Raw genomic sequence first — 23,073 nt, 5'->3', positions numbered from 1 at the left:
TACAAGTTGAAGTCAGGAGGCTGAGATGAAGAGGAAGAAAATTTCAGACATGGGAGGGGGATGGCGCTAGAATGGGTAGAGACACTCAAAATTGTTTCTTGGGTCCAAGTGTTCAGTGATGCTAATTGCCTTCATTTCTTGTCATATTTGTCAGTCCTCCAATATCCTGGAACAGATCAGTATTATCTTTTTTTTTTTTTCACACTGAAGCCTTACAGGCCAGTTCTGAATTAAAAAAGAAAAAATCCTTATCTTCTGTCTTGATATCAACTACAAAACAGAAGAGCAGCAAAAGCTAGGCAACTGGAGTTAAGAGGCTTATACAGGTCACGCATCCAAGAAGCATCGGAGATCAAATCTGAACCCAGGTCCTCTCAACTCCAACTCAGGTACTCCCTACAAGTCAGTTTTAATGGAACATTCTATAGTTCCAGATAACATGGAGAGGAGGAAAAAGGGTGAGAGCCCCAACCCCTTTTGTATTCTTTTCTGGCATGGAGAAATATTTTAAATTTAGGTAACACAGTTGTGATTAAAAGGCCAATAAAAAGCATGCCTTGAAGCCATAAAGGCCTAGTTTAAGTTAGCATAAATTTGTAGTAGATGACAGTATTGTAAGATACGATTTTTTCCACCTGTAAATTCAAGCACAGAAGCAAAAAAGGTGTAAAGAAGTTACCCAGGGTTGTGGATTGGCAAATCAAAGTGGGCAGGGATTTAAGGGAGGAGGAAAAGAACACAAAGTAAACTGACTGGAAAGGCAGGTTGCATCTTAGAAACCAAAGGTCTTGCTAAATGTGAAGAACAGGTCTGGGAGGAATAGGGGAGTGAGATAGGCAAGTCATCTGTGGCCAGAAAGAATTCTAGAACTCAGAAGACCTATGAAGACTGCTCCCTTCTGAATAAAAGTATATTTATCTTAGTGGGTTGCTGAAATGAAGGTGGGAATCACAATTCTTTCTTAGATTAGCAATGAAGGTGGTGCCTTAGTTTGGAAAATCAGTTTCCTATGGATGGGGGAAAAAAACAACCTAAAATTCCTCTAAGAGGCTGGAAACTAAGAGGGGTGTAATAGCCCCTCTTACCGGGACAGAATACTCTAATAACTTACCTTTTCCACGTTAAAAAGAACTTAAAGGAGGAAATCTTAAAAACCAAGAAAAGGGGGGCGGGGAAAGCAGCAGCCTCTCGAGACTAGGTTTCAGGCTAGATAAGAAATAAGGATTCTTAGAAGGTAGCGCAGTGAAACCAGACCAGATTCGTCACCTGCTGGCAGAAGCAAAAGTGAAACTCAGATCCACCTGGAAGGATATCAGCACCTTGATATCAGAAGTCAGAAGCAACCTTGAGCTGCTATTCACCTAGAGGGCGGAGTGAGAACTCCGAGTATACGTAGCTGAAATCTGAAGCCAGGTACCCGAATCCGGAAAAAAAATTTTTTTTTTTTTTGGAGCCCGAGGGTGAGGTGCAGCTTGTTACCTAGGTAGAAGGTGGAACCAGGGAGAGGGTTCACCTCACCTGGGCTGAAACGGTACTGAAAGTGCGTGGACACCTGGCCCCAGTGGAGGGGTAAGAGATCAGCAGCCAGACTCCCCGGAGGTAGGGAGAGGGGAGGAAGGGGTCGCCCTGGTTCTCGGTTCCGGGGCTTGGATTTCAGCCTGTTCGAAGACGTCCGCCCGTGTGGGACTAGCCGCCGCCATGGCCTGGAGTGCGACGTCGCCCGGGGCCAACCAGCCAGATAACACAGCCTTCACGCAGCAGCGCCTGCCAGCCTGGCAGCCGCTGCTGTCGGCCGGCATCACCCTGCCGCTCTTTTTCTGCGTGGGCTTGGCCTTCATCGGCTTGGGCCTAGGCCTCTACTACTCCTCCAATGGCATTAAGGAGATAGAGTACGACTATACGGGCGAGCCAGGAATCGGCAACTGCACTGCCTGCGCCAGGGTCGGGGAGCGAGTAGCCCCACCCCACCCCAACTGCACCTGCCAGTGGTGTTTCTCGCTGCCCGAGCTCTTCCAGGGCCCCGTGTTCCTCTACTATGAATTATCTAACTTTTACCAGAATAACCGCCGCTACGTGGTCTCGCGAGACGATGAGCAGCTCAGTGGGCTGGCGAGTGCACTGCGTCACCCTGCCAACGAGTGCGCGCCCTACCAGCGCACTCCCACCGGCCTGCCCATCGCGCCGTGCGGCGCCATAGCCAACAGCCTCTTCAACGACTCATTCAAGCTGCTGTACCAGCGCCAGCCCAATGGCCCCTACGATGAGGTGCCGTTGGACCGCACCGGCATTGCCTGGTGGACAGACTACCACGTCAAGTTCCACAACCCGGCACCCATCAACGGCAGCCTGAAGCTGGCCTTCCATGGCACAGCCAAACCGCCCAACTGGCCTCGTCCAGTCTATGATCTAAGCCCGGATCCCAACAACACAGGCTTCGTGAACCAGGACTTCGTGGTGTGGATGCGCACGGCTGCGCTGCCCACGTTCCGCAAACTGTACGCCCGCATCCGCCACGTCAACTACTCGGCTGGGCTGCCACGTGGGACTTACTGCGTGAACATCACCTACAACTATCCGGTCCTTGCCTTCGGGGGCCAGAAGCGCATCATCTTCAGCAGCATCTCGTGGATGGGGGGCAAGAATCCCTTCCTGGGCATCGCCTACCTGACTTTTGGTTCCCTCTGCATCATCACTGGCTTTGTCATGCTCATCGTGTACATCCGGTATCAGGATGAGAATGGTGACGGAGATGAAGACGAGTGACCCAAGTTGAGCAGCTATTGGTAGCTGCTCTCTGCAGCTCCCTTCCACCCCCATCCCATTTCTTACCTAGACGTCTTCTTGCAAACGTTTTGAGCAATTTTTAAATCTTAAACACTTCCTTCTCTACCATAACTTATTTGTGAATTGCCTCCAGCAAAATTCACAATTCCTTATATTTGTTTTCTAATCAAAATCCCTAATTTCTTAACAATTCCTTTTGTCTGGAGATGGTTGGTTAAAGTCTAGGGAAATTTCCCCCTCCACTACTTTCAGGATTTGGAAGTTGGTTAGATCTTACTAGATTTTTTGAGCAACTTTAAATACTTTTTTTCCTCCACCTCACCCTGTCCCATTCCCCATGTAACCCAATTCTGAATACTCCAGGTGGAACTGATTTGTTGAAGGCCAGGAAGATTACCCTATCTCTTTCCCCAGGATTAGAGGTTGATGGAGTTTTAAGCTACCTTTTCCCTACCTTTCCTCTTCCATCCCGTGTCCCTTGCAATTCAATTCCTAATTGTTCCAGTGGAACTGTTTGGAGAATAGATCTGATAATCAGGCAAATTTACCCTCCACCTCTTTCAAAGAAATTGATCAAATGTTTTTTTTTTTTTTAGTTTTTTTGTGTGTTTGTTTTTGCGTTGCTAATCTGCTTGACACCTACTTTCCATCATCCATCCCTCCCTCTGCATTTAGTTCAGTTCCTAATTGTTGCTGGGGAGCTGATTGGATGGTGGGCCTGAAGTTCGAAGACATTTCCCCTTCCCCTTTTTCATGTTTTGGGAAATCGAACTGATTTACCAGCCTTTTGGGACTTGCCCACCTCTTTTCTTCTCCCACTCCATCCCAATTCCCTCTCTTGCTGTGAGCTTTCTATAGTATGCAATCCCATTTCTAATTGTCCCTCTGGGAGATTGACCTGAATTTCAGATAAATTTACCCCTCCCCTTTTATTTAGATAGTCAGGTTCCTGAATCATTGCTGCAGATTATGTTGAGCATAAAATTGTAGATTTTAAGCAGTCAGATTTTTATGAATTCCCTAATTTTACAGTTGAATTAATGGAGGCCCAAGGAGAGATGGCTTGCTTAAGGTTGTACACTGAGTACTGGCAAAACTGGAACACAAATGATTTCCTATGGAAATATTTATCCCATTTTTTTCCTTCCTATAGTTTATTGTGGTGAAGGCATGATTGACATGCCTTTTTTTTTTTTCAAAATTAATTGGAACCTAGATTATTTTTGTAAATGTATCTGCAAGAGGATATTCATACTAATTCACTTAGTATTTGAGTACAGGACATTTTACTACTACTAATAGCTAATTGAAATGGTATTGCATTCTGCAGACTGTTTTGTATATATTATTCAATTGAGCCCTGAACCTATGAGATAGGTGAAACAGGTAATATCTTCATTTTACAAATGAGTGAGCATAGATTAAAAAAGACTGAATTTCCTGTTCATAGTCAAATAACTTCAGAAGAGTCAAACAGGATTCTAAATTAGGTCTTGACTTCCAAATCCAGCTCTCTAACCACTCTACAAGGCTTATTCTTGGCCAGACTTTTTCGTTCTCTGTTGAAGTAACTTGCCTTGTTATATTTGAGAACCTGTATTCCAGCTACATAGGCTATATATACTCTTCTATAAATAAAAATATCCTTGATTTTCTATTAATCTTTGTAGACCAAATAACTTCCAGAAAGGTCAAACAATTCCATTCAGGGGAAAGGACTTCAGGGTAAACTAAGAACACAAAGTCAAACTGTTAATTTTTTTGTTGTAATGCTGTAACAGAAACTTCATTTGTTGATCCTGTGTTTGGCATTTCTCCCAATAAGAAGCATTTGTTTTCCTAGACAATCAATAGGTTTCAGGCAAGATTCTTTTTTCTACTTTCTCATAGGAACTTTTCATCTCATTCTTTTGTAGACCTTAATGAGAAGTGCCTGAATGCTTAGTTTTTCTAAAGACCCCAGAAGCAACCTATCTTCCAGTTATGTTCTCAAATAGAGGCTACATGTTTCTAGAAATCATCTTCTAAATTAATGCTGTGGGCTGAGGAAAATGTTACATCCTGAAATTTGAATAACTTTTTCAAGCTTTGTTTAAATTCTGGACTGAATATTTTTTGTGATCATTCAAGTGATTCTGAAAAATTCTCTTAATTATATTGTCTTTGAGTTTCATTGGGATTTTAAACAACTGTTCAGTCTCCATACTATCTATTTTATTATGGTGATTGTATGCATTAATATATACAGAATTTTTATTAATTTAAAATTCTTTACATGTAAGTAATAAATACTTAAGATCTTACTGTTTCAGGTACTATTTTAGGAGCTGGAGAGTTACATACTAATAGAATTTTTGAGGTGAAAGAGACTTTATAATTTCTACAAGCCCCTTATTTTCCAAACTGAAAAGTGAAATGACTTGTCCCAAGTTTCAACTAGATCTTTAAGATCTCTTTCATCTCCTAAGATTCTATAAGTCAATTCTACAAGCCTGGTGGTAGAGCTGGACCTGAATATCATGATTTAAAAAAAGAATATTAATAAGCTGGATAATGTCCAGAGGAAGGTAACCAGAATGGTGAAGGATCCTGAGACCCTGTCATGTGAGGATCAGATGAGGAAAAGAGGACACAAACTGGAGAAGAGAAGACCAAAAACATGGTAATAATCTTGAAGTATTTGAAGGACTATTGTGGAATAGGGACTAAAGTTTCTCAAAATTGGTCATAAACTTTGAACAATAGAAAGCTATAAGGAGGTAAATTTGTTCAATGTCAGGGAAAAGCTTCAGAACAAAGCTTTCTAAAACTGGAATGGTTTGCCTGAAGAGGTAGTAGGTTACCCATCCTTAGAAATCTTTTTTAAGAGCCTGAGCAATCTTGTTCTCTTGTTGGGTGTGTTATAGTTGGCATTCCTTTTATGTATGATTTAGATTAGATGGCTTCCAAGGTCCCTCCCAACTCTCAAATTCTATAATTCTGTTATTCTTTCCACCATTGCACACTGGTCTTGGGATCATGTTTCTGAACATGGCAATTGAGTGGATTCTGAATTACCAAAGACATTTTTCATTATATTCAGTATAGTACCTTCTTTTTTGAAAAATTGAAAGGCAGGATGGTGTGGTGGATAAAGAACTAACCTTGAAAATTGATTTGGATTCAAGTCCTGCCTCTGACTTACTTGACCATTTGATTCTCAGCAAGTCATAATTTTTCAGTGCACCACTCACCTCCTGAAGATTATAAATTATAGAACAATTGTTGATTTGATTGCTAAAGGAAATTTCATCAAATGTTTCCTTGATCAGTGAAAGCACAGGTGTGAACCAAAGTGAAAAATATTAAACAATGTAATTTTTTATTAGCTTCACTCAGGTGTTTTATGCAGCCAATTCCTTGAACTTAGTTAATAGAATTTACTGTACGTGTTTTTGTATATTGGGGAGCTAAAATTTATTTCAATCTTTCTTATATATTATTGCATCAGTCTATATATTTAAAAACTAATCAATGTAATTTTTTCTTAACATTTTAAGGAAGATTCAGTTTCTATGTTAATTTGATTACTGAGAATAAAAAATCACGTTTGTCTTCATTTACTCTTCTTTTTGAGTATACTGTATACTTCTAAAATTTATCTTTATTATAAAATTTTTATTTATTTTGTAAACATTTTTTTAAACTTTGAGTTCCAGATTCTCTCTGTTCCGCCCCACCCAATGAGAAGTTCAATATATCAGTTATACATGTGAAATCATGCAAAACATTTCCATACTAGCCATATTTCAAAAATAAAAGCAAGAAAAAGAAGGTGAGAAAATTATACTTCAATTTGCACAGAGTTCAGTTCTTTCTAGAGGTGGATAGCATTTTTTCATCATGAGTTCTTTAGAATTGCTTTATATCATTGTATTGATCAGAGTAGCCAAGTCTTTCACAACTGAACATCTTTGCAACATTGCTGTCACTACATTATCTCCCAGTTATCACTTCAATTTGCTTCAGTTCATAAAGTTTTGCCATGTTTTTTGGAAACCAGTTCTCTCATCATTTCTTATAGGACGATAGTGCTCCATCACAATCATATGCCATAGCTTGTTCAGTCTTTCCCCAACTGATGAGTATCCCCTCTATTTCCAATTCTTTGCCAACCCAAAAAGGACTACTATAAATATATATTTTTAGACATAGACCCTTTTCATCTTTCTTTGATCTTTTTGGAACACAGACCTAATAAGGGGTGAAAGAGTATGCACAATTTTAAAGCTCTTTGGAAATAGTTCCAAATTATTCTCCAGATGTTGGACCAATTCAATATTCTACCAGCAGTTCATTAGTATACCTATTTTCTCCTCATCCACTCCAGTCTTTTATCATTTCTAAATGGTGTGAAATGTTACCTCAGAGTTGTTTTATTTTGCATTTCTCTAATCTGTGATTTAGAACACTTTTCTAGACTGCAGGCAGCTTTGATTTATTCTGAAACCTTCCTATTTATAACCTTTGACAATTTATCAATTGGGGAATGGCTCAAGTTTTTGCAAATTTAATACCATATCTAGTTAGTTAGTAGTAGTCTCTCAGTAACCAAGGATGACAATTGTCTTTGTGGGTTTTTGTGCACAAAGACACTTGTACGTGAAGGAAATTTAAGTGGAAAAGTCGTTGCACAGAGACAGTCCCACTCTCTCGGTGTTGGAAGCCTGGGTCCATTGGCACAAAAAGTCGTTACACCTGGAGACTTCCTCAGCTGCAATGGATGGCCCTGTTGTCTTTTGTGCTCCAACACGCCCTAAGCCTCCACAGTGCTTTGCTGCGTCGCCATCTCAGCCGTTGAACCTTCTTATTGGTTTCTTCCGCCTGTTTGGCTGAAGCAGTCTTCACATGCTGGGTGAGCAAAGCCCTGGTTCACCAGGGGTCTACAACCCGATGGCTACCCTCACAAGGTTTAGCCGGCCTGTCGAAGCCGTTGCCCGGGGTATGGCCGCTGCCGCATGCTAGCAGCTACTGGGAGCCACAAGTGAGAGCTGGGTGTCAGGTGAGGGTTAGAGGTTGGAGAGCTGCCCTAGAAGGGCACGACAAGCCCTCCATACCATAGATACTACTCCTCCCTGAGCCCCCCATACACCCTATATCTAGTATACTTGATAAATGAGGCCTTTATCAGAAACTTGCTTTAAATTTTTTTTTTGATGTTACTTCATCATCTATGGTACCTTTTAGCAGAATTTAGTCGCCCTTTTTATCCCTTTTACTTAGGTATATTTTTGCTTTTACTTTAAAGTCATGATTACTACCCCTACTATTTTCACTTCAGCTGAAGCATAGCAGATTTGATTCCAATCTTTGAAATGTTTCTGTTTCAAATGTATCTCTTATAAACAACATATTGTTGGATTCTGGTTTCTAGTCTGTTCTGCTGTTTGTTTCTGTTTTATGGATGAGTTTATTCATAGTTATACTGATTATATTAAGTGTAATTCCCTCCATCTCATTATCTTCTGTTTCTTCCTCTCTCCTTTTATCCGGTCCCTCCTCAAGGCTATTTTGCTTCTAATCTCTGCCTCCTTTAGTCTGCCATCTCTTTCTACTCTTCCCTACTGAGTGTCACATTTCTATACATAGCATTGCCTACTATCACCCCTTTATTTTCCCCTCCATTTTAAACATTCTTCTTTCCATGCCTCTTTTATGTAGGATTTTTCCCTGTTCTACTTTTCCCTTTTCCTTTCTCCCAGTGCATCTCACATACCTCAGAAATTTTAGAGTGGATTCTGAAAATACCTAGTTATGAGGACAGAAGTTTAAATGTATGGATCAGTGATATGGAGGATACTTGAAAAATCCATGCCTGTGGAAGAGTACTTCCACATTTTTGCTCTTTTCTTTATTCATTTCAGTCATGTGACCCCATTTGGGGTTTTTTCGGCAAAGATATTCAAATGGTTTGCTATTTCCTTCTCCAACTCAGTATAGATGAGGAAGAGATAAATAGGGTTAAGTGACTTGTCCAGGGTCACAAAAACTAATGTTATATCTGAGGCTGGATTTGAACTCAGGTCTTCCTGATTCCAGGTTGGGTGCTGTATCCATTGCATCATAAGGATTAAAGCTGCACACATTCAGGTTAACAAAGTGCAACAACAAGTAAAAGGATATTGATTCATTTTTTCATATATTAAATATTTCAAGTCAGAGTATGATCATTTTTTCTCATTTAACATTTAACAAAAAAGGACATAAGAATTGAGAAGATTCATCTGGATCAGAAGCATAATTTATAGAAAAGTGAATTTCATTATTTCTTAAATCTCACCTTAGAAGGAGAAGTTAGCTCACATCTACTAATAAGCCCACTTTTGGATAATATGATTGGTGATTATATGTTTATTGATAATTGTTTTATAATATATAATAATTATATTCATATATTCATAATAATAGCATTATTGGTAACTATACACTTATGGAGTATGTAAAAATGGACTTGAATCCAGGACTTCAATCCCCAGAAATCCTTGCTCCACTTCCCCAAAATGCTTTGTAATCTCACTGAATTCTCACCTGGGCTGAGAACAAATCATTATTTAAAGGGTCTCTGCCCACGGCAGGGGCTCTCTGCTCTTCCTGGCTCCACTGGCAAACAGACGGGTCTCAGGATGTGAGTGAAATTTCTTTAATCCTTAACCTTTAATAAACCTCTAAAAACATAATACTCCTTGCAGAGAGAAACTAATTTCTACCTGCATTCAGTTTCCTAAATTTTAATCTTCACAAGTAACAAAGTACTCCATTATTTCACACAGTGATGATATTTTATACATTGCTTTAAATAGAGAGGAATTGAGGAATAAGGAGATATGCAAAAAGGAAACTAATCTCTAGTCTGAAATTTTGGAGAAGTCTCACTCTACTTCTGTGTGTATATGAATGCATGTGAATATCACAGGGTTTTGTAGATATGGCAAGATTGTGAACAGTGGCTACCAAATTCTCTCCTTCAGCCTCCTTAATGTTTCTAGTACTTTCTTAAGGCAGCATTGAACCTGGGGGATAATTAGCAATGATTTAAGGCACTGCAGAGTGGAGGAACAGAGGGAAAATCAACACATAGAACTGGAGCTGGCAGTTGCTATGTGGTAGGAGCAGAGTGATGGAAGTTCATGGACGAAGTTGAGTTTCCAATCCTGCAGGAACCAGGACCAAGGAACAATGAAGTGCTGAATTATAGTATGAAAAACACAAAACTAATACCTCACAGCAAATTCTAGTTCTAGGATCCTATGATCTTGCCCTTCACTGATACTGTGAGTCATATGCACTGTGCAGATATAGGTGCAAGGCTCATCAAAAAGGTGGCCAACCTTTCGTGACCTTGCCTGGGGTAATGAACATACAGAGTGACGAATGGACACTATATGAAAAAGCATAACGACCCTTTATTGAGTTCAAACAAAGCAATATATAGGTTAAGACCACAGGAAGATATGACGTTACAGCCCAGCAACAGCAGGAACCAATAATTGGGCAGATTCATAGGAATTCATGACGTTACCTGCCAGGCACAGGGAAGAACCAAGAGGATTCCAAACAAAGACAGAGAAACAACTTTCCCACAGACTCTCACAATTTCTCACAACCCTTATCAGTCCTCTGCTGGCTACTCCAACCTTACAGTTTCTTTCTCACAAACCTTATCAGTCCTCCCTCTGATGCTATTCCAACCTTGAGCACACAGCTGGACAGGTTCAACCCACCACCCTGACTATGCAGCCCAAACAGAGAGAAGAGGAGGCTTAACCCTTACGGTTCTGCCTTTACGGCAATGCCCGACTACATATAGGTTAGTGTAAAATTTTAAATTATATTTCTAGTAATAAAAATATTATATTTTAAGATGTTTTATTAATGATTATGAGAAATCAAGAAATAAAGAAAATACAAAATAAGAAAACCACGTGCCTAGGGCTGATTAGCCCATTCAAAGCTTACTTACTACATCTTGCAAAAACAGGAAGGGGAACAAGAGAGCATAGAAGAGGGAGAGGTAGGCATTACTGCCAGTTCAGATACAAATTGTGATCTCACCCAGGTGGAGACTCAAGTGAGATTATAGGGAATTCTGGGAAATACCAAGGGCTTCTGGGGATTGAAGTCTAGGGTTCAAATCTCCATTTTTACAGTAAAGGTCAGCTCTAGAGATACTGAATTATTTCCTTACTTGGGGACCTTAGTTCCAGTGGAGAGCCCTATATCTGGATTAGCTGGTCCATGGGGAGGGTAGAACACATGAAAGGGGTAGATTGTTTGATTCCTTAGCAAACTAAATAATATACTACATTGTATGAGGGGCAACCTCAGAGTATATGAGTCCAACTTGACTGTACTGATCTACTGTGAGAAGTATAACTCATCAGAGAGAGAAGTTTTCTTTATTATCTATGTGCCCAGGTGAGAGTCTTTGTATTTTTTTGTTGTTGATATAACCAAGTTCTATGTTTCATACCTTCATAGCCAGGAGTATTTATTTGTAAGGGAACTGAGGATACCTAGATTAGACCAAAAAGTTAAAGAAATTTGAACATTCCAGGAAAAGCATGAGCAATAAAAAGTGATTATTGAGAAGTCTTCAAGTTTGAACCTGGCTTGTGCAAATCAAGAGCTTCTGTTCCTAATGAGTTGATTATTATGTGCATGCATTTGGATGGGTGTATATTTGATATTTGTGCATGTTGCATTTGCACATAGATGCCTTTTATATCTTTACATCCTTATTCAAGTATTTATCTAGTTAGTAATCTATATTAACAGCTTGAACTTGCTGAATAACATATAGGTTATATTAATCTCTTAATTATAGGAACAGTGGCTCTGTATTTAATGCTAATCAATATCTTCTCTATTTAACTGCATTTTTTAATATGTTTGGAATATTTACTCCAGGTTGCAGGTCTTTATTGAGAATATTTTTTTTTCATTTACTGTGGTGAACCATAATAATCTTTAATATGAAAGTATAGAGAATTCACTTCTTTTGTTTACTATGAAGGAAGCCATTTAGTATATACAGTAATGTACTAGCATTTATAGGGAAATATCTAGAATCAAAAGCAAAAATGAACAGAATAGTAAATTGCACTATTTGCTGACTAGTGTTTGTTTTATAACATTTGGCACATTGTGATATCTACATAATAGTAGTTTTAAAATCATAAATAATATTTTACAGAGGTCACACCATAGTTATTTAAGTTCAGGGGTTTATTTCCCAGAACACTAAGTAGCTATGAATGAGTTATGTTTAGTCTGATCTGCCACAGAAGGGCCATAAACTCCCAAGTCCTAGGAAACCATGGAATATTATTTCAATACGTCAGGCAAATTGTGTATGTAAAAGAATAAGGCATGATAAGGGGAAGGTATTTTTATTTTGTTGAAGTAATATATGTTCTTAAGGAAGAACTATAAAATCTTGTTATGTTAAACAGTTCCCTGCTCTGGAAAACAAGTTAAGAAACTGCCTGGTATTATTTTCTCAAAGCTAACAAAGAAGGGTGGGGAACTAGAATCAAGAGGGAGATTTTGAGCTCTGATGAATAATGGCTTCTGCTATTATTTCTTTGAAGCTTCTTCTGTGAATTGGATGATAGGTCTTCAGTCAAACATCAATAGCCCAAGAAATATGAAAATGGAGGAAAGCTCTAAGATCATTTAATATATTTTTCACATATTTCCCTTTACAACTCTGCTTCTTGAACAATGATTCTGTAAGATTTGGGAAGAGACCCTGAAGGAGAATCATGCAAGCTGAGGTAGAGACTGGCCTGGGGGGGGGGGGGTAGAGACAGGGAAGAGGAGCTAAGGATTCTGGGAGAAAAGGAGCTGAGAGAGTTCTAAATCAAATGACTGGACTTCTAGCCTTGGAAGCAGAGGGAGAAGGGTGTTTTCTGAGAGTCAGGGAGAAATTCCTGATGCCAGGAGGACAAGGAAGCTGATTTCATCTTGCTACATACCTGTCTCCAGCTTGAAATCCTCTACAACTCCCTCACCATTAGATTCCTGCTATTCAATTCTGACCAAGAGAAAGTGAGATGCTGAGGCAGGGGCCATCCACCCTTTCCCTTGGGTCTCTTCCCTTTACATCATTCCCAGATAGGATAACAAAGATTCAGCTTAAGTTATAGTAAAGTTAGGAGATAAGGATCAGGGTGTTTGGGGCCAAAAGGCTGTGAGGCATCAACCCTCCGGCTAAGAACCTTGGGTTTCAAACATCCATTGATATTAACTGTTAGGGCTCCCTTAATCCCTCCTTCCTGCTTCCTGATCCCTTTTGCCTTCATTTCCCATCCCTTTCAAAATAAATTGTCAGTTACTATCAGAGATTGGTCAGAGGTTTCTTGAAGGATAGAGATTGGGTATGAGGGCATAAGACCAAAGGGTGAAATCTTTGTTTCTTCTGAGACAAGAAAAAGCCAGTTTGCCTTTGGGGTTATAGGGAAGGGTCTCACAACAAAGCCCCTTACCCCAGAAAGGGAAAGACTGGGATATCACATCTGCCCCGCAATTGAGCCCCATTCAAAGGAAGAGATAAAGACAGATTCCTTCTCTTGCTGTCTTATAGATCCATAGCCCTAAAGTCAGTCAGTTTTGGGGAAGGAGAGACAAAGCCAATCTCTCCACAGATCCTTCAGTTTCCTCACACCCCCTTTACCTTCATATTTTCTTTCAATTTCTCACTGAAGAGACACTTCCATTCAGTGAGAAAAACCTTGTTACCCCCTCTCCACCAGTAAGAGAGGAGAGTAATCCCCTTCCACTTCCTCTCCTTTCCTCTTCTTTTACAATTAGCACCCCAGATGATTAGGACAAAGACCATTTTCTGTTAGTGGCAGTTGGAAGAGAGGGGGGAGAGGTAGCCATCTTAGAACACAGAACAAACCTGTCAACCATTACTGTTTGCTCCAGCAGGGAGGAGGTACTTATAGGGCAGTTTTTAAAAGCACCTTTTTTATCATGGGGAGGTTTTTGAGATAAAAGGGTGGAGAATCAAAGTACAATAAACCAAACATGTTCCAAAAGATCATAATCATCTGTGCAACTCTCATTATGCTGGCACAGCTATTTTATTGGTTGTATGGCATGATATCCAATGTCATTTTTTATTTTTATCTAGCCAGTTGCCCAGTTGACACAGTTCTGGGACCAAATGATATCTGAGATCAAGAGTCTGTGGCCAATGTTCTCTGCCATATATAAAACAACAATGATGGCATGGCAAACATTTAACACCTGGGGCTGACAACCAAACTAGACAAGACAGGAATGGGCAATGACAATACAGATAAGGGCACTGACGATGACTGTGATAAGAACAAGGACACTTCACCTGCACTAACCATAGGAGTCTGAACTGACAGGAACTGCAGACAAGGAAACAAACACAGAACCTACACACTGGGAGTGCCGAAGGAGTACAAAAATATTCTACCTTTATAATATTATGCAAAATTAAATGCAGACTCGGTGGTGGTGCATATGAAAATCCACAAACTCTTCTCAGCAATGGACTTAGAAGCACTACGTAAAAGAATACCCAGATTCTATATCAATTTATTTCACTGTGTTAAGGAGCTAAAACGTGCTTTTAGGCTGTATGAGCCAAGTTTTGCAGATACTGAGATTCTTTTACAAGAATTATTTACCCCTGCAGAACAAGCCCAATTTATTAAAAAAAAAAAAGGATAACCCAAAACTTACCAGATGGCCAGAATTTTACCAGGATGTTGAATTTTCTTATCCCCAGAGCTTTTCTTACATAAGAAAAGCTAGAGAAGATCTTTTTGAGGTGATAAAGTCATTCTGTGTCTGTCCCAACTCATGGGGTAAATTTGAGAGGATTCATCAAAAATCCAAAGAGCATTCCTTCATCTATCTAGACAGACTCCTGGAAAGTATGGTAACCATATTAGGGTTCCCTCATAAGAGTGAACAAATATCATAACATGTTAAGAGGCAATTACTGAAGGGATGTTTTAACACAATCAGGAATTTTTAAACGAATTTTAGCTCTACAGATGATTCCATGACATTACAAGAATTAAGGGAATCAGTTACATGAAGCAAACACAGAACAACAGAAAGAGAAAGATGACCAGATAAAAGACTTAAAGCAAAAATTAGAAGAGGCAAAGGAAACAATCCAACAAAGAAAGAGAGGAGGTAAAAAATTTAGCTATCCTGAGAATATTCACAGACAAGACCCCAATACCAACCAAATAGTCATGCAGCTCCCAAAAGGTGCTTTTTGTGTCAAAGGCTGGTTCACATAGTCAAATTCTGCCCTCAAAAGGCACAATATGAACAGGGAAATGGGAGAAGATTGATCAATAACAATAATAATTACAATTCAATACATGGGTAATAGGAATAACTACAGGGGAAACAACTATAGCAATTACAAAAAAAAATGTTGTGACCATTGTGAACTAAGGACACAAAATACTCCCAATTTAGAGACAATACAAAGAATGGTAAAGCAGGGAACTAAGCCAAAGTATTCTACAATTTTAGCAAGTGGGAATAAAGAGAATAACATATGAAACTAGGGAAAAGCCTTGCCTACTTCAAAAACTGAGAAGGGGTGCAAAACACATTCTAATGCACAAAAATTATTAGCAAAGTCCATAGTGGAGGAAATAGAATCAACATCTATCACAAGGGGAAACCTGTTTACAAACTGAGATCATGGTCCAGAGCAGGAAATCATTGGGGAAGAATTAGAATAAGAGATTTTTGTTGGATGTTGTAAAGGATAATTTTACCATTGTGACCTAAACTATATTAATTATTGGTTGCCGTGGGATATCCCAAGTAAAATACCCAAGACAACTGGAAATTCATGGTTATTTTAATTAATATAGAGGGATGAAATTAAGGAGAAGGGAGAGGAAAAAGGTAAAGGATTTCTCCCATCTGGCCTGTGCCAGGAGGAAGATTAGAGGCTTCTAGAAAGATAAAGTTTGGAGGGTAAAGGAGAAAGGAATCAGCCTGAACTCAAAGAGGACTCAGCTAAGATGCCTGAACCTGAATTAGCTCAAGGGCAAACTCACTGCCAAAACTCAGACAAATAGCTGCCACCATGTCAAGATGTTGGAATGCTTAGTACGCTGCCAGACAGAGCCACATCTCCAGGGAAAGAGGCCATAGAAAGGAAGTGATGCGAAATATATGGACATTTTTACATCACTTTCCTGCATCTTATTTGTACCAATGGTAGCTTAGCTTGACTTAGGACAGCCCAGGGGTCTGTCAGCTGTTTCTGCACATGTTTGTTAAAGGCCATCCTCCTGAATACTTAATCCTTAAGTATGGGTGTAGACATTCCTGACTTTGTTAAAGAGAGTGTCTTCATTGTTACAATCAGGAGATAGCTAAATCCAATCTTCACAATGTGCACACATGGAAATAAGTGCATCTTTTAGTTTTGAAGCAAAAGTCACTATATTTTTTAAATGCATGTGGTTGTCTTTTCCCAATAATCATAAAAAAAACTAAGGACCGTAAAAGGTGTAGCTCCTCCCTTTGAAAAACCTGTGTGATATTGGCATACTTGTAGTTCATTTTTAAAGTTATGAATTAAACTTGAACCATATGCCAAGGGACAAAGAACTACAGAAATTCCAATGAAGTAATTTCTACTATTATTATCTCCATTTAAGTAGGAGAAAAATTTCCTTGTGAAAGACTATCTTGGCACCTCTAGATACAGTAGACTCATTCTCTTTATTTTTCCAATTTGTTTTCATTGCTCTTAAAGAACTATTCAACTGTATTCAGAATTTACAAGTTTTGAAACATAACTTCTATTTATAGAAAACTCTACAATTACAAAGCCTAAAAAATCACATTTGACTCTCCACCTCAATTATTTTGCATTTATTTGTTAGCTACTGTGTCAAGGAAGCTTATCCCCTCACCCTCCTGAGGAGCTTTACCTGTCTGTCAAACATTCCTGACATAGCAAAGCTGTGTCAGGGTTGAGTCTGTGTACATTCTGTATGTCAATAAAAGTCAAGGTTGGGAGCTGCTTGGGGGAACCACGGGAGAATTGAGAGGCAGAACAGTGAATAGAACAGAGCAGGCAGGTGAGGAAAAGAATGAGGAAGAGACTGGCAGGCTAGGCACCACATGGTCAGATTACTTAGGAACGTTTGTCTACCCTTCCAATAAACTTTATAAAATATATATCTGGGTAGAAATGTTATTTTTAATCCTTACAGGATGGCAACCAACATTGGGTTTTTTTTTTAGAACCTTAATTTTCTTCTGAGAGAAGTTGTGAGTCTTAGTTAAGCTTAGGTAAGATAGAAGCTGCTTCAGTTTGCTGGCCTGCCTTCATATGTGAAAGGAACCTTGGCAGAGAGAGGGAACAGGCTGCTGTTTTTCCTGGATTACATTGGATTGGTGAGAAAAGCTCCTTTCCTGGTGGCATCCCCCTCCCTGCTCCCTACACTCTCCTTTTTTTTTTCCTTTCAGCTTGAATAGGGGTGAAGGGGCCTTTTTGCCCATATGGAATCAGGTGGGTTTTAGGACTCAACAGAAACTCCTGCTCTTTTATTTTCCACAGCAGGCAAGGTCCTAAAGTTCTTTCTTTCAGCCTACTGCAGTGCAGGGTGGGGGAACCCCTTGAATGGATCCTGAGGGTACTCCCAGGCTGTGGAGTAGAATTAGGGACTCCCTGGGGCAGTAGAGAAGGGGAAGGACGATTTTGCCCCAAAAAGAACTGGGGACTGGCAGAGGATTGGCTGCTTTATATTAAAGGGCAGGATCCAAAGGGTGAGAAAAATGCAGGCTCCTATTTTTTTCCTCTGCACTCTCTCCATGTGCCCCCTACATCCGACCTGACCTGTTTTGGACGAGAGGGGGCAGTAAAGGATGGGGCCCCATCACAACGAATGGCCCTTCTAGACTGGGGGAACAGTGCACAGGGGTGGCCCTCCCCATTCCAAATGGGACTGAGGTTTTTTTTTAAACCATGGGCGACTAGGACCCAAAGAATGTTTTCCAGCCCACTATCTACCTGATGTTCCTGGAGTGCCACACCTTCTGTGTGGCAACACCCATTAAATTAATCCTGGGGGTCCTTCCAGGCTGTGCGACAGTTAGGAGCTCCCTGTCCCCCCACCCAAATTTGAAAAAAATGTAACTACTGCCTAACCCTGGTGGGTGGGGAAACTGCATTTTTCTCTTCCCCTCCCCCCCTCAAACTTTGCTTTTAGACTGCTTGCCTTCTTTAGCATATCTAAAGTCAAACTTCCCTTACAGAGTGCCTGCCTCTTTCCTGCAAGACTGCCTACTTTCTTTAGCATATTAAAAGACAATTTTTTTTTGCTTTTTCTTTATCTGACTGCTTGCTCAGATAGGTCTACCCACAGGTGCATTCCACTCTACACGCATTTATAGCACCACCCACTGTCGAGAAAACTGCAGGAAAATAAAAAAGAATTCCTATGCTACTGCTATTAGTGATCTAAAATAATGCTATTAAATTGAATACATTTAGATAAAGGGATTATTAATAGGAAATATTAATAATATTGAATTTAAATTTTAAAAAAATTTCTAAAATTGAACAAAGCCAACATTAAATCAAATTAACTACATGCACTATTAAGGAATAATTTTAGAACACAATAGTATTAATAATACTATCAATACTTATTAATTTTCAATAACTATTGTTAGTTATTATTATTGATTACTGATGGCTATTATTGATTATTGTTGTTTATGGTTGTTAGTTATTAATAATAATGATTATAACAAATGCATATTGTTAAGTATTGATAACATTATCAATAATTATAATAAATGCACAACTATAATAAACACATATTGTTGCTAATTATTAAAAACAACAATTATTAAACTAAATACACATTCATTATTGATACTATTGCTGTGCAACAATAACTGTTTCTTTACATTAGCTTTTTGTTTTAAACCTCCTCTTATTGCCTTCAATAACTTTGAAGCCATTTTTTTATGTTTTAGGAACTTTTCGTTGTTTCAGCTGATCATTTATCAATACTCAAACTAGTTTAAATAGGACATACAGAATAGAAAATATGGGAAATACTGCTACACATCATGGGAAATCAGGAACTATTCCTCCTGATTCACCCCTGCATAAATTTCTAAATTTCTGGAGTGATCCTAATTTGCCTAAGGAGAATTGAATGACAAAGAAAGAAGCTAAAAAGCTTTGTAAGGCATGGAAGGACATATCTTTTACCTGGCCAAAATATGGCTCTCTTGACTTCAAGATCTTAAAAGATTTGAAGTTGGCCATTAAAAACAAAGACTCCAAAGATTAGAAATACTGGTACTTATGGGTATATCAGGTTGATAAATATACCATCCCCTTCAGTGAGGAAACCTTTCTTTCTTTGGAACCAAACCATTCTAGCATAACACCTTCAGTCAAATCTGGCACAGAACATGCTCTATCATCCCACCTGGCCTGTGAGGAGTTTTTCCTAATACTGACGCAAATCAGGACTTGAACCCCTCAGGTCCTTTCCCTGTCAGACCTTGCTCATCCCCCACACCTCCCATCCCCTTTCCTCCAAATCTACCTTTCTATCCTCCTTTGTCTATCCATCTCCCATATCCCCACCCATACCATCCCTACTTTAATCCTTTTCTGTAACCTCCTTCCTACAGATCATACTATGACCCCTCTAGATCTCACCCATCCTACTCCTCTCCTCTTCCCATATCCCCACCTGTACTATCCCTACTTCAATCCTTTTCTGCACCCTCCTTCCTATAGACCTTACTATGACCCCTCTATACCTCACCCATCCTACTCCTCTCCTCTCCACCCCAGCCTCAGCCCCTCCCTCACTCCTCTCCACCCCATCCCTAGCCCTTCCCCCGATCCTTTCACTCTGCCTCCCCACCTGCTGACCAGCTCCATTCCACCACCCCACCCCTTTTCCCTACCAGCCTCACTACAACCCACTCCATTGAACTCCAGAACATAGGCCAAGTAGCAGTTGCCATAGATGATTCAAATAAAGATCTTTTCCCTCTTAAGAGTTATCCCTACATATAACAGATGTGGAGATTTGGTAAATATTAGACATCATAAACCTTTTTCTCCATAGGATATTGAGAGATTTAAAGAAAAACACCTTCATATGAAGTTGATCCTGTTGTGGTGATGAATAAGTTTGAAAGTATTTTTCTCACATATAATCCCACATGGCTTGATGTGGAAAATTTGATCCAGGCCTTGCTAATAGAAAGGAAAAGAAATAAGATTCTTTCTCTTGTTAATCAGGCCCAAGGAGAGGGAACAGCTCATTGGATAATTGAAGATCCCAAATGGGACTCAAATTCAAAACAAGATTACTTATAACTATGCCAGGCTAGAAATGCATTGATAAAAGCTATGAGAGCCTGTCCTAATAGGCCTGGTACATGGACTAAATTTGAAAATATTAAGAAGATCGTGAAAATCCGACCCAATTTATGGACAGACTTATTGAGCTGGGAGGAAGATATATTTTTTTAAAAAAATATATTTTATTTGATCATTTCCAAGCATTATTTGTTAAAGACATGGATCATTTTCTTTTCCTCCCCCCCACCCCCCATAGCCGACGTGTAAGTCCACTGGGCATTAGATGTTTTCTTGATTTGAACCCATTGCTTTGTTGATAGTATTTGCATTAGAGTGTTCATTTAGAGTCTATCCTCTGTCATGTCCCCTCAACCTCTGTATTCAGGCAGTTGCTTTTTCTCGGTGTTGGGAGGAAGATATATTGAGCTTGATCTTGATAGAGAATGGGCCTTTAGACAAATCAGAATACAATTTATCAAAAACAGTTATAAGGTAGTTAGGAATTATTTTATGACTAGCTGTCCAAATTGGCCTACTATGGACTTTGAAGAATTGAAAAGAGTGTCAGTTTATGCTTTTGAGGGATATAAGGAAAAGGAGAAGGAGAACACTGATTTAGTGGAAGTATTAAGAAAGGAAATAAAGGAATTGACTTCTAAATAGGGTGAGAAAGATAAGGAGAATGCTACTTTAGTAGAGACATTGAGGAAGGAAATAAAAGAATTAACGGAAACAGTTGTGAAGGCAAAGCAAGGAGAGATCATAGTTTCCTTACAAGAATCCACAAAACAACCACTAACATGTTACTTTTGTGGAATGGTTGGTCATGTAATTAGAATTGTAAGAAAAGAAATCAGGAAAATAGGAATAGAAGTTTCAGAAATTCTGATATTAATAGGAGAAATAGTTATTCAAATGAAGAAAATCAAAACTCACACCCAAACACCTGTAATCAATGTGGGAACTCCCCTCAGCATGGGAGACCCTAGAGGTGTGATTGTGATGACTGATGGTACTTTGGAGGAGAAGGAACCTCAAAGAGTCTGGAAGTGAATTTTTAAGCCTTTTCAGACCTAAATGACTTATTAATGTTAACTGTTTTAGTTTGTTCCCCTCCCCAGAATGAAGAAGTCTCTGTAACTCAATTCTAAATACAAGCTGTATATAATTTAATGTTAACCGATTCATAAGCTATCAAAATTGAAAGTTTTTGTTGCATTGTCTTTATTTGTACCTTCACTGTGATTTTACTGAAGAATATCATTGTAAAAGCCCATAAACAGCATTTTGTTCCTTTTTTTGCCTTTGTTAATTGTCACACAGAGCTGATGGATAAACTCCATCAAATTGGTTTCAACCTGTATACATATTTTAGAGAATTTAATTGTCTAATACCTTAATTGATTTTCATGAGCCTTCAAAAGTAATTTTCAGTTATTTGGGAGCATCCCTACCTCTGACCATTCATTTGCCTGCTTCTTGAGTTGTTTGTAACAAGAAGTAAGGGTCTATCTGTAGCTGAAGTAGAGTAAAATGGCAGTGTAGTATTTCCCCATATCTGCATTTATTGTAAATGTAATGGATAACAAACTTGAAGCGATTTTCACTTTTTAGTCCTCGACTCCATGTGATAATGTTTGGGACATATTGGAGACAGTTCTGTTACACTGTTACAGTCTCATACCAAGAGGGAGGGAGGTGCCCAAGTGGCTTAGTAAACCTGTGGTGTGTTATAATCTCATCTGGGAAGTGGGAATGGTTTTTCCTTTGAAGCCTTGTAGCTTTGAAATAGATTTATTATATTTGTAACTCTTCATCACCAGTACAGAGGTTTTTCTGGGGGTTTCTCTCCTACCAAATTTTGGAATGATGATAATAATAGACTTTGTTAAAAATATCTTTGCCAAGGTTGAAAGATTGACTAAATCTGCAGAACTTGTGACAAGTATTCATGATTTTAAAGGTTTTTGCATGTCACACAGCAGGTCATGTAAATCCTAATGACAGTGGCTTTGTTTGTTTATTGTCATTAAATGGGCTCTTATACTTTTGAGGATATTGGTGCTTTTAAAAATCTGTATTAATTGTTGAACTACTGTTTTTAAAAGGTTTTTACCTGGTGAAAAAAAATATGTACATTCACACGGTGGATCCTGGCCAAATTAAAAGTGATATAAATTTCATTTTTGAGTGAGCATCTATTGTGTTGTGCCTCTGCTTGGCTAAGACATATGTCATATGGAATGTGAACTGTGAAATTATTTTTTTTCTCTTTATGGTTGTAATGGGATATTTTCTTTCTTTTTTTCTTAATCTTGGTGATACTTGAACCACACAATCAGTATTAATGTTTGTTTGTTTATTTACTTGAAAGATTAAGTTTGCAGTATAAGTTTACAGTATCTATTAGCCCTAGTAATATGCATACCCAAAAGGCTTTTGACTATGGAAACCTGCCATTTATTGATAAATGTTAGGGGACTTTGTTAAATGATTATGTCTGATTCCAGGAGAAGGGAACATAAGAGCCAATATACAATGCCAAGTAGCATGGGGTCAAAAAGGATCAAATCTAATACAGGGAGGATTGTTGAATTTCTATGCCAATACAAAAGGACTTGAACATAGTGTGAGAATTGAGGTTGCAGCACTTCACATATGTTGAGATGCAGGACTCCTTGTACCGCAGGTACCAGGTACCTTGTACCACACTCCATGTGCAATACTTTGAGTCAAGTGCCTCAGGCTGGCTATCATCCTGGTTCCCCCTATCTCTGACATTGACAGTACAATCAGACCAGGGAATGATTTTTCCCATTTGCTGCTGAAACTTAATCCTTTCTCTCTTATAGTTTGGCAATTTTCTGTAGTCCTGG

The 23,073-nt window shown here is 39.0% G+C and overlaps 1 protein-coding gene across 1 annotated transcript; it reads left to right on the top strand.

Moving 5' to 3' along the window:
• The first annotated feature begins 686 nt into the window (after positions 1 to 686).
• TMEM30B (transmembrane protein 30B) lies at positions 687 to 6,382 on the top strand. Its single transcript, XM_007472980.3, has one exon. It carries the CDS (start codon positions 1,699 to 1,701, stop codon positions 2,761 to 2,763), a length of 1,065 nt encoding a protein of 354 aa, XP_007473042.1. The 5' UTR covers positions 687 to 1,698; the 3' UTR covers positions 2,764 to 6,382.
• The last annotated feature ends 16,691 nt before the right edge of the window (positions 6,383 to 23,073 follow it).

Source organism: Monodelphis domestica, chromosome 1, assembly GCF_027887165.1.
Source record: "Monodelphis domestica isolate mMonDom1 chromosome 1, mMonDom1.pri, whole genome shotgun sequence".
Lineage (NCBI taxonomy): Eukaryota > Metazoa > Chordata > Mammalia > Didelphimorphia > Didelphidae > Monodelphis > Monodelphis domestica.
Note: the sequence above shows the minus strand (reverse complement) of the source record. Positions and strands in the feature narration are given on the sequence as shown.